Source organism: Hemiscyllium ocellatum, chromosome 19 (genome assembly GCF_020745735.1).
Source record: "Hemiscyllium ocellatum isolate sHemOce1 chromosome 19, sHemOce1.pat.X.cur, whole genome shotgun sequence".
NCBI classification, from domain to species: domain Eukaryota; kingdom Metazoa; phylum Chordata; class Chondrichthyes; order Orectolobiformes; family Hemiscylliidae; genus Hemiscyllium; species Hemiscyllium ocellatum.
The window spans coordinates 42,974,765-42,993,393 of NC_083419.1; the positions used below are offsets into that span (position 1 = coordinate 42,974,765).

General features: G+C 43.2%; 1 protein-coding gene across 4 annotated transcripts in view; it reads left to right on the top strand.

Annotated features, from left to right (window-relative positions):
• si:dkey-82f1.1 (DENN domain-containing protein 2A) overlaps positions 1-18,629 on the top strand; it is a 150,940-nt gene that overhangs the window by 67,371 nt on the left and 64,940 nt on the right. For all 4 annotated transcript variants that reach the window (XM_060839863.1, XM_060839865.1, XM_060839864.1 and 1 more), the window contains one exon: positions 13,604-13,699. In XM_060839863.1, coding sequence (XP_060695846.1) covers positions 13,614-13,699 — 86 coding nt within the window. In that variant the 5' untranslated portion in view covers positions 13,604-13,613. The remainder of the gene's footprint in view (positions 1-13,603; positions 13,700-18,629) is intronic.

Consider the following 18,629-nt stretch of genomic DNA (forward strand, 5'->3'; position numbering starts at 1 on the left):
TTTGACAGACAATTATCTTCCTGTTTTCCTTTCTGTTGAGTTACCAAGGTTATGTAATCTCCATTGGGCATATAGGAGGGGAATGATGTGGTTTCCTTGGTAGGGCTTATCTACTGTATTCTGCCTTGATCAGAAGATATGCAGGCACCTAAGAGCTGTTCTTGTACACGAGTATAATTTGTGATGAAATGTGTAACCACTGCAAGGTTTTGATTATGGGTTGGATCCCCTAAAATCAAAGAGGGTACAGCAGGACCCTGTTTGACTAATGTTGCAACTTTTTAGAAATATGATTGGGCCTGTGGAGTTGAGGAGAAGGTGAGGTCTGCAGATGCTGGAGATCAGAGCTGAAAATGTGTTGCTGGAAAAGCGCAGCAGGTCAGGCAGGTCCTGAAGAAGGGCTTATGCCCGAAATGTCGAATCTCCTGTTCCTTGGATGCTGCCTGACCTGCTGCGCTTTTCCAGCAACACATTTTCACCTGTGGAGTTGAGGCAAAGACCCATGCTTTTCTACAGAATTGGAGATACCAAGCCTGTAGTGTTGCGAACACATGAATTGAAGGCATGGTTGCAATTTCCATATGACCTGTGGCTGTCCCAAAGGCAATATAATGGAATACCATTTCTGTGACACTCGGTGCTCTTTTCAAAATCCTGAATTTGTTTGATGTAATGTTCAACCTGAAATAATACAAATGTTGACCAGTAGATGGATTGTGAAAGTGGTTTCCACTTTCTCTAGTACCATGAGCAGCTTGCCATTTTATGTGTGTCTCAAATTCCTTGGTAAGAAAATGCTTGTTGCTTGGGTTATTCAAAAGTGCTACTGAAAACTCAGCTAGAGAGAAATGTTCTGACTGTGGTAACGTGCATGTACACCCAAATCTAAGGTAATTGTCATCAAAGACATGGCACAAGCAACAATGGTTTGTTCGATCAGTAATTGAGAGTCAAGTAATTTTCTTTCATTGCAATCTACCTTCCACGTGGTACTACCTGACCATGCTACCACCTCGGTGGGCTAGCAGGGACAGGCTGGAGTGGAAGCTCCACCTCCAGAAGCAGACCAGAGGTGGAAATAGAAATGAACAGGTTAAATGACCTACCTCCATTCACTGGGATATCAACTCATTCCTGTGCACCCATGTTAGGTACCTTACCCCTCACACCACAGCTCCTTAGTCTTTATTCTCCTTCTAGAACACAATGTATATCCAGTATTCATTATGGATTCATTTAGTCTATAATAACATTGAGAAGTCTTTATGGAACCTGCTTGTGAAACTGTTAAAAATAAAACAAATGATCATTCAGAAATTTAATCAAACAACCTTCATTCTCTAGGGAACTTATCAAACAGTAAATCACATTCCACTTGAGGGAAAAAGAGACTTTTGAAATCTACAATGCTGTCTAAGTAAGCACAAAGACCTCTATAAAAATAATCCTATTAACTGTTAAGCTATTAATCAAATTAATCTCTTCCCCTAGACAGCATTTGTTCACAACCCATGCTTAGCTGAGTCAATAGTAAGATTTGCACCTCAGCCAAGCATTTATAATGAAATTCCATTGCACAACTGTGTCAAAAAAGTCTTCAGAGCTGAAAGTATTAAAAGTCGTTGAAGTAGTGGAACCACTGGCTCATAGACTGAACAGATAGCTGTGCTTTCAATCAAAACAAAGATGAATACAGAGCCAAATATTTCATTAAAATCAGAATTGCAATACCATTAAATGCACAAGAGCACTTAAATCAGTGGATGACATACTCTCATTCTTCTGAAAACTTTCATGAAACTAATTGTTGGTCACTTTTTTTTCTTTTAAGAACAAAACCCAACATCAATCGCTGCATTAAAATTGGAGTGAAGTTATTGGACAGCATCCTATGACATGTGAAGTCGGTTATTTTTAATTTCACCTGTCAAAAAGTTAAAACTGACTTTACTCTTGATTCAGAACACCTCTTACCAGACATGGTTAATACAGGTTTCAGAAAGCAACTTGCTTTGTCGAAAATTTCCAACTGCAGGAAATAAGAAATTGTGGTTGGTAGTAACATGGAAGTCCTGGCATCATAAGTTTTGCATGTGGTAGGTTACCATGATTGCTGCGTCAGTTAAAATGGCAGCAAGCAGAAATGTGGTCATAATTTTGGAGTTCAGTTCCCTTTTACCTCTTCACTTTTTATTATGCAGCCAGAGTATTGTGTACAGTTCTGGGCATCGCACTATGTGAAGGATGTCAATGCATCGGAGAGACCACAAAAGATTTACAATAATGGTTTCAGAGATGGGGCACCCTGTTATGAGGAAAGCTCAGAAACATTAGGACTATTTTCCCAGGAGATGAGAAAGTCATGTGGGGATTTGATAGAACGTTTCTATGTTATGAGACATCTAAACAGAGTGGATAGGGACAAATTGTTCCCACTTGTAAAATTATCACAAGCCAGAGAACACAGGTTTACAGTGGTTTGTAAAAGAAGCAAATATGAAGGAACTTTTTTGCACAATGAGTCTGGAATGCACTGCCAGGAAGTATGGTGGAGGTAAATTCAAGGCTGAAAATGTGTTGCTGGAAAAGCGCAGCAGGTCAGGCAGCATCAAGGAGCAGGAGAATCGACGTTTCGGGCATGAGCCCTTCTTCAGGAATGAGGAAAATGTGCCAAGCAGGCTAAGATAAAAGGTAGGGAGGAGGGACTTGGGGGGAGGGGCGTTGGAAATGCGATAGGTGGAAGGAGGTTGAGGTGAGGGTGATAAGGTGAGGGTGATAGGCCGGAGTGGGGGCAGAGAGGCCAGGGACAAGATTGCAGGTTAGGAAGGTGGTGCTGAGTTCGAGGGTTGGGACTGAGACAAGGTGGGGGGAGGGGAACATAGAACATAGAACATAGAACAATACAGAATAGAACAGGCCCTTCGGTCCACAATGTTGTGCCAAACATTTGTCCTAGCTTAAGCACCTATCCATGTACCTATCCAATTGCCGCTTAAAGGTCACCAATGATTCTGACTCTGCCACTCCCACAGGCAGCGCATTCCATGCCTCCACCACTCTCTGGGTAAAGAATCTACCTCTGACATTCCCCCCCCCCACTATACCTTCCACCCTTCACCTTAAATTTATGTCCCCTTGTAACACTCTGTTGTACCCAGGGAAAAAAGTCTCTGACTGTCTACTCTATCTATTCCCCTGATCGTCTTATAAACCTCTATCAAGTCACCCCCTCATCCTTCACCGTTCCAATGAGAAAAGACCTAGCACACTCAATCTATCCTCGTACGACCTATTCTCCATTCCAGGCAACATCCTGGTAAATCTCCTCTGCACCCTCTCCAAAGCCTCCACATCTTTCCTAAAGTGAGGCGACCAGAACTGCACACAGTACTCCAAATGTGGCCTTACCAAGGTCCTGTACAGCTGCAACATCACTTCACGACTCTTGAATTCAATCCCTCTGCTAGTGAACGCTAATACACCAAAGGCCTTCTTACAAGCTCTATCCACCTGAGTGGCAATTTTCAAAGATCTATGTACATAGACCCCAAGAGCCCTCTGTTCCTCCACCTGACTAAGAACCCTACCGTTAACCCTGCATTCCGCATTCTTATTTGTCCTTCCAAAATGGACAACCTCACACTTGACAGGGTTGAACTCCATCTGCCACTCCTCAGCAGCTCTGCATCATATCTAAGTCTCTTTGCAGACGACAACAGCCCTCCTCACTGTCCACAACTCCACCAATCTTCGTATCGTCTGCAAATTTACTGACTCACCCTTCGACTCCCTCTTCCAAGTCATTAATAAAAATTACAACAGCAGAAGACCCAGAACTCCACTTGTAAGTGGGCTCCAGGCTGAATATTTACCATCTACCACCACTCTCTGACTTCGACCGGTTAGCCAGTTCTCTATCCAACTGGTCAAATTTCCCATTATCCCATGCCTCCTGACTTTCCACATAAGCCTACCATGGGGAACCTTATCAAATGCCTTACTAAAATCCATGTACACTACATCCAGTGCTCTATCCTCATCCACATGCTTGGTCACCTCCCCAAAGAATTCAATCAGACTTGTAAGGCAAGACCTACCCCTCAAATCCGTGCTGGCTGTCCCTAATCAAGCAGTGTCTTTCCAGATACTCATAAATCTTATCCCTCAGTACCCTTTCCATGACTTTGCCTATCACCAAAGTAAGACTAACTGGCCTGTAATTCCCGGGGTTATCCCTATTCCCTTTTTTGAAGAGGGGCACAACATTTGCCACTCTCCAGTCCCCTGGTACCACCCCCGTTGACAGTGAAGACGTAAAGATCATTGCCAATGGCTCTGCAATTTCCTCTCTTGCTTCCCACATAATCCTAGGATATATCCCGTCAGGCCCGGGGGACTTGTCTATCCTCAAGTTTTTCAAAATGCCCAACACATCTTCCTTCCAAACAAGTATCTCCTCTAGCTTACCAGTCTGTTCCATACTCTCCTCTTCAACAATATGGTCCCTCTCATTTGTAAATACTGAAGAAAAGTACTCATTCAAGACCTCGCCTATCTCTTCCGACTCAATACACAGTCTGCCACTACTGTCCTTGTTCGGACCTACCCTTGTTCTCTTCATTTTCATGTTTCTCCCAACGCATAAAAGGCCTTGGGGTTATCCTTGATCCTACCCGCCAAAGATTTCTCATGCCCTCTCTTAGCTCTCCTAATCCCTTTCTTCAGTTCACTCCTGGCTATCATGTATCCCTCCAATGCTCTGTCTGAACCTTGTTTCCTCAACCTTATGTAAGCCTCCTTCTTCCTCCTCATTAGACATTCAACCTCCCTCGTCAACCAAGGTTCCCTCACACGACCACCACTTTCCTGCCTGACAGGTACATACATATCAAGGACACATCGTATCTGTTCCTTGAAAAAGTTCCAGAGTTCAACGACATCCTTCCCTGACAGCCCACGCTCCCAACGTATGCTCCTCAGATCCTGTCTTGCAGCATTGTATTTACCCTTCCCCCAATTGTAAAACCTACCCTGTTGCACGCACCTATCTTTCTCCATAACCAAGGTTAAAGTCACAGAATTGTGGTCACCATCACCAAAACTTGTCCCAGTTCATTACCAAGTACCAAATCCAATATGGCCTCCCCTCTGGTTGGACAATCTACATACTGAGTTAGAAAAGATTCCTAGACACATTGCACAAACACCGCCCCGTCCAATCTACTTGATCTAAAAAGCTTCCAATCAATATTTGGGAAGTTGAAATCGCCCATGACTACTACCCTGTGGCTTCTGCACCTTTCCAAAATCTGTTTCCCAATCTGTTTCTCCACATCTCTGCTGCTATTGGGGCCTATAGTAAACACCCAACAAGGTGACTGCTCCTTTCCTAATTCTGACTTCAGCCCATACTACCTCCAAAGGCAGATCCCCCTCGAACTGCCTTTCTGCAGCCATTCTACCATTTCTAATTAGCAACGCCACCCCCCCCTCCTTTTTTACCACCCTCCCTGATCTTATTGAAACATCTGTAACCAGGAACCTCCAACAACCATTCCTGTCCCTCTTCTATCCACGTTTCTGTAATGGCCACAACATCGTAGTCCCAAGTACCAATCCACGCCTTAAGTTCACCCACCTTATTTCTGATACTCCTTGCTTTGAAGTATACACACTTGAACCCCTCTCTGTGTCCGCAAGTATTCCCTGTCAGTGCTACCTTCTCCACAGCCTCCCTACATTCTTGGACATCCTGAAAAACAGCTAACCTACTTGCTGGACTACAAGTCCGGATCCCATCCCCCGGCCAAATTAGTTTAAACCCCCCTGAAGGGTGCTAGCAAACCTACCCCCCAGGATATTGGTGCCCTTCTGGTTCAGGTGCAACCCGTTCTGCTTGTACAGGTCCCACCTTCCCCAGAATGCAGTCCAATTGTCCAAATACCTGAAGCCCTCCCTCCTACACCATCCTTGCAGCCATGTGTTCAACTGCACTCTCTCCCTATTCCTTGCCTCACTGTCACGTGGCACCGGCAACAACCCAGAGATGGCGACTCTGTCCGTCCTAGCTTTTAGCTTCCAGCCTAACTCCCTGGGCTCCTGAATGACCTCCCCACCCCTCTTCCTACCGATGTTGTTGGTGCCAATGTGCACCACGACTTCTGGCTGCACACCCTCCCCCTTAAGGATTGTGAAGACACAGTCCGAGACGTCTCGGACCCTGGCACCCAGGAGGCAACAAACCATCCGAGAGTCTCGCCCATGTCCACAGAACCGCCTGTCTGTCCCTCTAACTATAGAGTCTCCTATAACTAGCGCTCTCCTCCTCTCCCCCTTTCCCTTCTGAGCCTCAGAGCCAGACCTCGTGCCAGAGACCCGGTCACTGCAGCTTATCCCTGCTAGGCCGTCCCTCCCAACAGTATCCAAAGCGGTATACTTATTGCTGAGGGGAACGACCACAGGGGATGCCTGCACTGCCTGCTTCTTCCCTTTCCCACCTCTAACTGTTACCCAGCTATCTCTGTTGTCCATCGTAACTATGTCCCTGTAGCTTCTATCTATCACCCTCTCAGCCTCTCGAATAATCCTCAGTTCATCCAACTCCAGCTCCTGTTCCCTAACGCGGTCTGTGAGGAGCTGGAGCTGGCTGCACTTCCTGCAGGTGAAGTCGGCAGGAGCATCGGTGGTCACCCCTACCTCAAACATCCTGCAGGAGGAACATTCCACTGCCTGCGCTGCCATAACTCTACACTTAGTATCCAAAACAAGAACACTAAGTAGCTTACCTGTTCAGCCAACTGAGTCCTTTTTTTTAGGTTAGAGGAGGAGGGAGGATGAGAGTTCCTTCTCCACTCAAATAACAATCACTTACCTTCCCGACCAACTCTGCCCTCCGACATCACTTCCGCCGCTCTCTGTGGAAATGAGGAAGCTGGAGAAATCTGCATTCATCCCTTGTGGTTGGAGGGTCCTAGGCAGAAGTTGAGGCACTCTTCCTCCAGCCGTCGTGTTGCTATGGTCTGGCGATGGAGGAGTCCAAGGACCTGCATGTCCTTGGTGGAGTGGGAGGGGGAGTTAAAGTGTTGAGCCACGGGGTGATTGGGTTGGTTGGTCCGGGCGTCCCAGAGGTGTTCTCTGAAACATTCCGCAAGTAGGCGGCCTGTCTTCCCAATATAGAGGAGGCCACATCGGGTGCAGCGGATGCAGTAAATGATGTATGTGGAGGTGCAGGTGAATTTGTGGCGGATATGGAAGGATCCCTTGGGGCCTTGGAGGGAAGTAAGGGAGAAGGTGTGGGCGCAAGTTTTGCATTTCTTGCGGTTGCAGAATAAGGTGCTGGGAGGGGAGGTTGGGTTGGTGGGGGTTGTGGACCTGATGAGGGAGTCACGGAGGGAGTAGTCTTTTCGGAACGCTGATGGGGGAGGGGAGGGAAATATATCCCTGGTGGTGGGGTCCGTTTGGAGGTGGCGGAAATGATGACGGATGATACGATGTTGTGGTTCTGTTCGCCGAGCTGGGAGTTTTTGTTGCAAACGTTTCGTCCCCTTTCTAGGTGACATCCTCAGTGCTTGGGAGTCTCCTGTGAAGTGCTTGGGAGGCTCCCAAGCACTGAGGATGTCACCTAGAAAGGGGACAAAACGTTTGCAACAAAAACTCCCAGCTCGGCGAACAGAACCACAACAACGAGCATCCGAGCTACAAATCTTCTCCTAAACTTTGGATGATACGATGTATATGGAGGTTGGTGAGGACCAGTGGGGTTCTGTCCTGGTGGCGATTGGAGGGGCGGGGCTCAAGGGTGGAGGAGCGGGAAGTGGAGGAGATGCGTTGGAGAGCATCGTCGACCACGTCTGGGGGGAAATTGCGGTCCTTGAAGAAAGAGGCCATCTGGGTTGTTCGGTATTGGAGGCAAATTCAATCAAGGCATTCAAGAGAACATATGATTTGGATCCTGGGTGAGTTGGGAAGTTGGATCCAAAATTGGTTTAGAAGTAGGAGATAGAGGGTGGTCGTAGAAGGAAGTTTGTGTGAATGGATGCTGGTGTTCAGTGATGTATCAAAGGGTTCAGTGTTGGGTTCCTTATTGTTCATCACGTATATGTAAATGATATAGAAGAAAATACAGGAGAATGATAAGTATGTTTGAGGATGGTGCAAAGATTAGTCAGGTAGTTGACAGTGAAGAGGAAGGTCTCGGGTTCTTGGTGTTGCAGTTAGGTTGGTCAGATTGGCAAATCAAGGGCAGCTGAAATTTAACCCTGGTATAAGTGTGAGGTGGTGTACTTTGAGTATTCCCTTGATTTGTTATTTATTCCAATGAAAGGTAGGATACCAGGAAGCTCTTGATGTGCTTGTCCATAGATCCCTGAAGGTGGCAGGACAAGCTAACAGGCTGATTAAGTAGGCATGCGAGATACTTGCCTTTATCAATTGTGGCATAGATAACAAGAGCAGGGATATTTATATTGGAGCTAGCCTTTAGTTAGGCCATAGCTGAAGTACCTTGTGCAGGTCTGGTCACTAAACTATGCAAAGGATGTGACTGCAGGACATGCAAAGGAGATTTACGAGGAAGTTGTCTTGGATGGAGCAATATGGCTATGAAGAGAAGCTGGATAAGCTTGGGTTGTTTTGTTAACAACACGGAAGGCTGAAAGGGGAGCTATATGAGCATATAAGATCATGAGGCGTATGGACAGGGTAGATAAAAAGCAGCTGTTTCCCTTGGTTGAAAGGTCAGTAACAAGGGGGTATAATTTTAAGGTGAAAGGCAAAAGTTTAGAGAGGATTTGAAGAAGATTTTTTTCAGCCAGAGGGTGTTGGAAATTTGGAATACACTTTCTGAGAGGATGGTTGAAGAGGGAAACCTCTCAACCCTTACCTGGCTGTGGGCCAAGTGCTAGAAAGTGGGAGTGGTGTAGATTTGGGATCATTTTGATCAGTGCAGACTTAATATGGTTGAAGAGCCAAACTCCACTGTGTAATTATCCTAATAGAAACACTGCACGGTTACAGGGAAAGGTTGGAGATTGGCATTAAGGTAAAATGCTCAGAAATCCAGCACAGGCATAGTGAGCTGAATGGTTTCCTCTGCACCATAACAATTCTATGTTTCTGAATTTAGTTTTATTTGAGGCCTATTTATGTTGCTGGGTACTGTTAAAATTACAAATGTCCCGTATAACAAGAGACCATTTTATCCTAGTTAGTAAGATTAATGTTGTTGAAGTCGCTTTATTCTGTTATTTGAATTAATTTTGATTATTTGTCTTTTGAACAATGAGTGGTGATGAAAATAAATTGCTTAGAAAATACATTTGAAACCTGAATACATGTAACACCAGATACTGGAGGGCAGAGGTTTAAGGTGAAAGGAGAAAGATTTAAAAGAACCAGAGGGGCAACATTTTCATGCAGAGGGTGATGCATGTATGGAATGAGCTGCCTGAGGAAGCGGTGGAGGCTGGTTTAACTGCATCATTGAAAAGGCATCTTGATGAGCATATGTATAGGAAGTTATTAGAGGGATATGGGCCAAATGCTGGCAAATTGGACTAGATTAATTCAGGATAACAGGTTGGCATGGATGAGTTGGACCGAAGGATCTGTTTCCATGCTATACATCTCTATGACATCAGCAGAAAACTGTTCATTACCCAGTATACATTGCGTATTCTCCTTGCTCTCTGGGCTCAATGATTTGTCCCACTATTTCCTTTCATCTTCATACTGCCTACCACAATATTAAATTTGTCAACAGAAGTTTCCGATCCATTACCCCACTTGTCTATAATTAACACATTTTGACAAATGCAATCAGTGGTGCTACCAAAAAGCTTTAATGCATTGAATCTTGGGTCAATGGTAACCTCTAGGATGTTAACATTGGGAATTCAGTGATGGTTAACCATTGAATGTTGAGGGACAGTGGTCAGATTGTCCTTATTAGAGAAGGTAATTGTTACTTTATTTTCCTGTTGATGACCCCTTTATCTTCCTGTTATTGTGTCAATTGCCCAGGTGTGACATATATCTAGGTTTTATGGTCAAGCGTTGGTTGTGGAAATGATTATTTAAGAAGTCAAAAGAAAATAAATGGTAGAACTCAGGGGATGCAAGACTTCTTGTCTGCCATTCTCTTTCCCTTTGGTTTCTTTTTGAAATATTGAGACCTGGTTCCTGGCTCTGGAATACTTTGCTCAAAGTTTGTGTTTCCCTGAGTGTTATGCTCTTTTTATATTACTTGGAGGCAAGCAAAAAAAAAAGAGCCTATACAAGCGAGCATGCCTGGTGATTTTCCACCTTTCTGTTTCTCAACTGCACATGTCTGAGAAACGCATGATCAACAAACTCCTGTTTAGTAGACACTACTTCAATCCTTCATCTTATCAGACTGAGTAAATCTTATTATCCTATTTGCAAGATAATAATCATTTCAATTTCTCATATCAATAATGTAAAATATAAAAGGGAGAATAGTGTTGGCATCCAAAATCTCAATTGTGAAGACGTTGCAATCATGCCTAACCTTTATGTTCACCTCATCATGACCTCACAGACATTTTATGCATGTGTCTTCCAGAGATGGGTCAATGTATAGTCATTCATGCATAACTTCACACTTGTTATCCTAGATCTGTCAAAGCCAATTTTAAACCCCCAAAATTGGGCTGACAAGTAGCAAGTAACATTGTAACAAGTAACAATTACCTTCTCTAATAAGGACAATCTGACCACTGTCCCTCGACATTCAATGGTGTAACCATCACTGAATTCCCAATGTTAACATCCCAGAGGTTACCATTGACCCAAGATTCAATTGGTTTTGCCCTGTAAATACATTAGCAACAGGGTAGGTCAGAGGCGAGCAATATTACCTCACCTTCTGACTCCCCAAAGCCTGTCTACAGTGTGAAAGGCACAAGTCAGGGACATGATGGAATACTCCCCACTTACCTGGTTGAGAGCGGCTCCAACAACACTCAAGACCTACAAGATGCACCTCAGAAATTTAATCAACATCCTTAAACAGCCCCTTCCAAACCCACAACCACTTTCATCTGGAAGGGCAAGAGCAGCAGAAACATGGAAACACCACCACCTGCAAGTGCATCTACAAGCCACTGCCACCTGACTGTTACTGGATCAAAATCCTGGAATTCCCTCCCTATTGGCATTGTGGTTCAACCCACAGTGGGTGGACTGCAGTGGTTTAAGAAAGCAGCTCACCTTCACCTTAAGAAAGAGCATAGAAAAAAGAAATCCACCCCATCTGAGCTCAACTAGCAATCATATCTAGATCGTTGTAATATGTTGTATGAAAAATATAATTTATTTCCTGAACTGCTGGGGAATCTTTCTTCTTTATTGTGCAGATCGTCCAAACAATCATGGCAATAGAGCGTTGAAGCATCAAGGGTAATGAATTACTGGAATTACTGCATTGAGCTTGTATCCATTTGCTTATATTCATTGACCAGCCTTATAGGACTAGCTGATTCAGGGAGTAGAACATGGAAACTGCATATTTAAATCCTGGGGCTTGTTCTGCAGCATAAGTTTGTTGATTGTTACAGCACTTATTGAATACCTTTTGTCAGTAATCACATTGGAAAAGGACAACGTTAGCGAGAATACGGGAGATACAGGCTACAAGATTAGATGGGATTGAAGTTGACAAAGAGGACGTTTTTAGCAATTTTGGAAGATCTGAAAATAGATAAGACCCCGGGGCTGAATGGGATTTATCCACTGATTCTCTGGGAAGCCAGGGAGGAGATTGCAGAGCCTTTGGCTTTGATCTTTATTGGTGTCATTGTCAACAGGAATAGTGCCAGAAAACCGGAGGCTGGCAAATTTTCCCTTGTTTAAGAAGGGGAGTCGGGACAACCCTGGTAATTATAGGCCAGTGAGCCTTACTTCAGTTGTGGGTAAGGTGTTGGAAAAGGTATAAGAGATAGATAGGCTATATAATCATCTGGAAAGGAATAATTTGATTAGGGATAGTTAACACGGTTTTGTGAAGGGTAGGTCGTGCCTCACAAACCTTATTGAGTCCTTCAATAAAGTGACAAAACAGGTGGATGAAGCTAAAGGGGCTGATGTGGTATCAGTAAGGTGTTTGATAAGGTTCCACACGGTAGGCTATTGCACAAAACACAGAATTTTGGGATTGAAGATGATTTAGTGAATTGGATCAGAAATTGGCTAGCTGAAAGAAGACAGAGTATGGTGGTTGATGGGGAATGTTCATCCTGGAGCTCAGTTACCAGTGGTGTGTCACAGAGATCGGTTTTGGGACCACTGCTGTTTGTCATTTTTATAAATGATCTGGATGTGAACATAGAAGGATGGGTTGGTAAATTTGCGGATGACACTAAAGTAAGCAGAGTTGTGGATAAAGCCAAAGGATGTTATGAGTTACAGAGGGACGTAGATAAGATGCAGAGCTGGGCTGAGAAGTGGCAAATGGAGTTTAATGCACAACCGTGTGAGGTAGTTCACTTTGGAAAACATAGCAGGAATGCAGACTACTGGGCTAATGGTAAAATTCTTGGCAGTGTAGATGAACAGAGAGATCTCCATGTCCAGGTGCATAGATCCTTGAAAATAGCCACCCAGGTTGATAGGGTTGTTAAGAAGACATACAGCGTGTTGGCATTTATTGGTAGGGGGATTGGGTTTCAGAGCCACAAGGTCACGCATCAGCTGTACAAGACACTAGTAAGGCTGCACCTAGAGTATTGCATGCAGTTCAGGTCACCACATTATAGGAAGGATGTGGACGCTTTGGAAAGAGTTCAGAGGAGATTTACTAGGGTGTTACCTGGGATGGAAGGAAGGTCTTACAAGGAAAGGCTGAGGGAACTGAGGCTGTTTTCGTTGGAGAGAAGAAGGTTCCGAGGTTACTTACTTGAGATGTATAAGCTAATCAGAGGGTTAGATAGGGTGAACAGGGAGAGCACTTTTCCTCAGATGGTGAAGGCTAACACAAGGGAACATAGCTTTAAATTGAGGGGTGATAGATTTAGGACAGATATTTGGAGTAGTTTCTTCACTCAGAGTAGTAGGGGTGTGGAACAGCCTGCCTGCAATAGTAGTAGACTTGCCGACATTAAGGGCATTTACATGGGCATTGGACATACATATGGATAATAATGGAATGGTGTAGGTTAGATTGACACCAGATTATTTTCACAGGTTGGTGCAACATCGAGGGCTGAAGGGCCTGTATTGCTCTGTAACATTCTATGTTCTATGTTAGTGCATCTCTGTAAAAACTTATAATTGAAGCGTAATACTGCCTACCATTCATTGGCCACCATAGCAGTAAAATGTGCTTTATAATGTCTTAGGGGTACCAAGCAACATATGGATGCAAAGCGCATTCCTGCAGAAACAGCGGGTGGGTGATTCTCCCTGCCTCTGGCACATGTCTAGGCTGGGGAGAAAAATGTTGCATAAGGAATTGGTGTGGGAAACCCTGTCTTGTCCCTTACATTCACCTGTTATTGTCATTGATAACCTTGTGACAAAAATGATGTAATTAATAGTTATTATAATATTCATAAATCTGATTGAGTTATACTTTGTATGTACATAGGTGAAAGAACATGCCTTTTACCAACGCAATGACAGCCAATAAGACCACGGTGTTAAGCTGGACAACAACTGCCTGCAACTCGAAGTCCACTGAACAGTGAGCAAAATCTGCCATTTCACTTTATAGAGTCAGGATTGTGATGGTGAACTAACTTGCATGACTTGTAAATAAAACTGTCATAACACAACGAATTACACAATACGGTGATTGACCAGTCTCAAATATTGTTAGTAGTTGTGAAGAATTAATATAAAGATTGAAATCTCGGTTAAAGTAAGTTGTGTTGCAGAAAGCACTAGATGAAATTCATCTTAATTGATTAAACAGTCAGTAGGGAATTTTCAACATCTGCCCAATTAACATCTCTGCCGTCAAGAAAATTAGGTAGGGTGGGAAAAGGAGGTTCAATTCAGTATCATGCATTTTTAGCCAATAATAAAAGCTAAACTTACCACGTTGAGTTTATATTGTTGGTCGTTCTGACTAACTATCAGACCCCTGAATTTATTTATAAAAGGTTAATTAAAAGGCTGCAGATGTTGTAGCTTTGTGACAAAGAATTCACATGGAATGTTTCATGGTTTTCTTAATGTGTACATGTATCAAAACTATTTTCTGAAAATATACTTGCAGGTTTCCTGTGATGAGTCAAAAATTGTGGTTTTTGGGAGAGAGAAGTTGATGACAGGATGTGTGATGGAAAGATGTTTGTTCTGAAAGACAGAATTTGGTGAAGAAATAATTACTATTTCTCTTATCAACTGCATCCAGATAAAAGAGAGAATTCCATAAACAAATCTGTTCATTTGGAGAAATGTTGTTCCCAGTTACGGCAAAACAGTTGGGTGATCTCACTATATATCAGCTATTGGAAATGTCTAGATTTTCCAGTTAATTTTTTGATGCCCTTGTTAACCATGTATTTTGGTTGGGAGAGTACCATGCTGGGATCACTGTTTAGATCACTGGTTGGGAGAGTACCATGCTGGGATCACTGTTTAGCTGTTGTTTACACCAGGGGACTTCTCAGATTTTGCATTGCAATTCGGAAGCATTTTTAAGATTGCTTTTCTGGTATCGTGAAATTTAATGCCTGCAGTATGCTGTGTTCACGTGCATGTGTATCTGAATTTTATCACTAGAGAATCTTTGTGTCATTGTCACTGATTTGAATTATATTCTCAGCATGGATGTGAGTGAGTGCACAATGCTGAGGTCCTAAAAGTGGAGGTACTGGTGTTGGACTGGGGTGGACAAAGTTTAAAAATCACACAACACCAAGTTATTTGAAAATACAAGCTTTTGGAGCACTGCTCCTTCAGGTAGCTTACTGGGGCAGGATCATAGGACGCAGAATTTGCAATTAAAGATCTCATTAGCACATCTAGCTTTGTTTTTGTTATCACCTGCTGTCCTTTTTTGTATTTTATCATCATTTTTCTATCCATCTCAATCATTTGCATTTCTGTCGAGAACGTGGCGCTCGACAGAATTAATGGTGGTAAATTTTGGCACTATATTACAAGAGTGTTTCTGTTAGTAATGTTCCAGCCTGGGGCAGTCCAAGCTTTCTTACAGATGTGGTTGGCATCTCTGAGATATTCAGAGAGGTACAATTTACTCAAAGTGTTAAGCTTAAGTAGAGATGAACTCTGATCAATCAGTGACCTTTCAGGGCCTGACCACAGAATGTAGCTGTGGGTCTAGAATGCAGAGTTAGGGAAAAGTGCACCAGGGAACAAGGACACAGCTGTATTTTCATTCAGGCCCACTCAGTGCACTGCTGTTGTTTTGCTTTTTTGTTAATTGGTCATCTCATTTTTCTTTTTTGCATTCAAAAATGGCAGCCTGGGCAAACAATGTTATAGGCGATCTGTGATATTCATCCCAACTTTCCACCCCATCCCCAAGGGCTAACTTTCTGTTCCCTACAATGTCTGTTTCAGTGCATTTCTCCAAGTATAGCAATCTGATGCAGCCTTTGCTCGACTTGGACTGTAGTCAAACTTCTTTGAAGTAATAGGAGAAAGTGAATGTGGTGCCTAATGTCAGACAGCGTTGTAGTGGAATAGGTTTTTAAAATTATAAGCCTGGTGAGCATTTTATTTTTTTTATATCTAGACTGAAGTCAAGTTGGAGTATACCCTTTAAAGAGGAAAAGTGATCATGATAAAGTTCAAAATAAACAGCAGATTCTAGTTGCAGGTTCTCTTTTTTTTTATTTTCATTTCTTGGTATTTACTGAGCCAAGTCTAGGCAACTTTTGGAGTGGGTGTGACATATCTAGAGGAATGTGGTGAGGGGAGAACTGATTGACTCAACAAACTAGGTCCAGAATCGAAACCAAAGATCTTTCTCGGGATCAGGGAAATGACAAACACTGAATGAAGAACGTGCTCTATTATCTTCCAAAATAAAATATCGAAGAACTCCTCTGAAATTCGGTCACGGTTGTCTGACAATCGCACTATGGCAGGTGAGTAGAGAGAAAAATCTAGAAAAACTTATCGTGCACCATGTGGGTGTGCACACAGCTTGCATCTCCCTGGTGAGCAGGGAGCACCCTCTTGTGTGACTCTAATGTCATTTAAAGTCTCTAAATCCTATTATTAGATGGTTACAAATGGGAGAAAAGCACAAAGTGAAATGGCTTCATGGTTCAGAGTTCAGGCACCAAGGTTCTCTGTCATGTTTAGAGCTGCTTTTCCAGATTGTGGATGAGAGGAGGAAACTACCTTGGTAAGTCCTGTACCAGCATCAGGAGAAATCCAGAACATTGACTCCAGGCCTGTGAGGTCTCATGACATTCGGCGATATGTGAGCAAGGAAAGCAGTTGATCATCACCAGGGTTCTATGCCAGGAGCAGTGCTAGGGGACCGAAGAATGAGGAACCGACTTCAAAGCAATGGCAGCATGCTATAGATGAAACTAAGTGAACCTACAACCAATAAATCAGATCAAAGCTCTGCAATCCTGCTGTATCCAGTCATTAATAATGGCACAAAACCAATGAATCGGATAAGGAGGCCCATGAACATCCTCATCCTCAATGATGGCAAAGCCCAACACATCAGTGCAAGAGACAAGACTGAAATATTTGCAAGCAATCTCAGCTAGAAGTATTGAGTGGATGATCCATCATAGCCTTCTGCTGAGGTCCATGTCATCACATATCAAAATTCAGTCAATTGGATTTAGTTCACATGACACAAAGAAGCGGCAAAGATTATGGTCCCAACAATGTCCCAGGGTGTCATGCTAAAACCTTGTGCTCCAGAATTAGCAACACCGTAATCAAAACATTTCATGCAGTTTCGGCACTTCCACCTATCCAATCCATGTGGAAATCTGCCCATTAATGACCTGTCCTTGTGAAGCACAAATTCAATCCAGTCAAATACTGTTCCAATAGTTTGCTCTCAATTGTCAACAAAGTGATGGCAGAGGAAGTGGTGGAGGCTTGGACAATTACAACATTTGAAAGGCATTTGAATGGGTATATGAATAGGAAGGGTTGAGAGGGATATGGACCAAATACTGTCTAATGGAACTAAATGTATTTAGGACATCTGGTCAACATGGACAAGTTGGACTGAAGGGTCTGTTTCTGTGCTGCACATCTCTATCACTCTGACTCTAAGTGATAGAAGTTACTGTCAGCAGTGATGTCAAGAGATATTTAGTTCTCCAATAACCAGCTCACCAATGCTTAGTTTGAGTCTTGTAACATCCACTCCATTTCAGATCTCATTAAAGTTTTGGTCCAAACTTGGAAAATAGAGCTAAACTAGAGGTGAGGTGAAAACGAAAACCAAAAGCACTGCAGATGCTGTAAATCAGAAACGAAATCAGAAATTGCTGGAAAAGTTCAGATCTGGCAGCATCTGTGAAGAGAAATCAAAGTTAACGTTTTGGCTCCAGTGACTTTTCCTCAGAACAGATGTAACTCGGAAAATGTCGGGTTACATGTTCACATTGGGGGTGGAGGTGGGGTGGGAGTAAATGATAAGTGTGGGGGGAGGGGGGGGGAGGTGTTGGGGGTAGGTGGTGGGAGTCAATGATAAGGTGTGGATAGAGCCCAAAGAGAGAAAAGGACACTTGGACAGACAAAGGAATGAATAATAATCTGGCTGGGAGGGTGGTTAGCTGTTAATAGAGATGGTTAGTAGCTAACAATAGGTCATGTGTAATAGCAGAAAGTGAAGTAAAAGTGACAGTCTTTGACGTCAAGGGAGTATTTGACTGAGTGTGGCATCAAGGAACCCTAGCAAAGCTGGTGTCAATGGGAATTGGTCAGAAAGCTCTGCACTAGCTGGAATCATATCCCCTACAATTAGTCTAGTTGTTGGAAGCCAATCATTTTAAGTTCATGAATTCTTAAGATATAGCAACAGCCCTTCAGCCCATCGAGTCTGCTCTACCATTTGATCATGGCTGAAATGTTCCTCGCACTATTTTCCTGCCTTCTGTCCATATCTCTTCAGCACAATACCAATACAAAATCTGTCTAACTTTTTAAAGTTACTCATTGTTGCAACATTGCATATTTTCACAGATTCACAACCCTTTAGGAGGAGTAGTTTCTCCTCAACTCTGTTTTAAATTTGCTATCCCTTATCCTAAGAGTATTACCTCTCGTGCTTGAATACCCCATAAGAAGAAGCATCCACTCCATGGCTCTTTGATCCACATCTTTTTGTCATTTTGAATACCTCAATTTGATCTCCCCTCATTCTTCTCAGCCTGAGAAAGTTCCTCTGGGTAGTGTCCTAGGTCCAACTATCTTCCACTGCTTCATCAGAAATATCTTAACGTTGGAAGTGGGGACGCATCCTGATGATTGCACAGTATTTCAATACAAGCAGTCACTTTGTCAAAGCTTTTCACTTTGCAGTCATCAGTACATACACAAGAATGGCAGATTTCAAAACAATTGCAGCAGTTTATACTATGGGGAAAGGGGTGCTGTTTGGGTGGCAAGTTGACTCTGACTGGATGGGCATTGCTATGGAGAAACATGAGGCT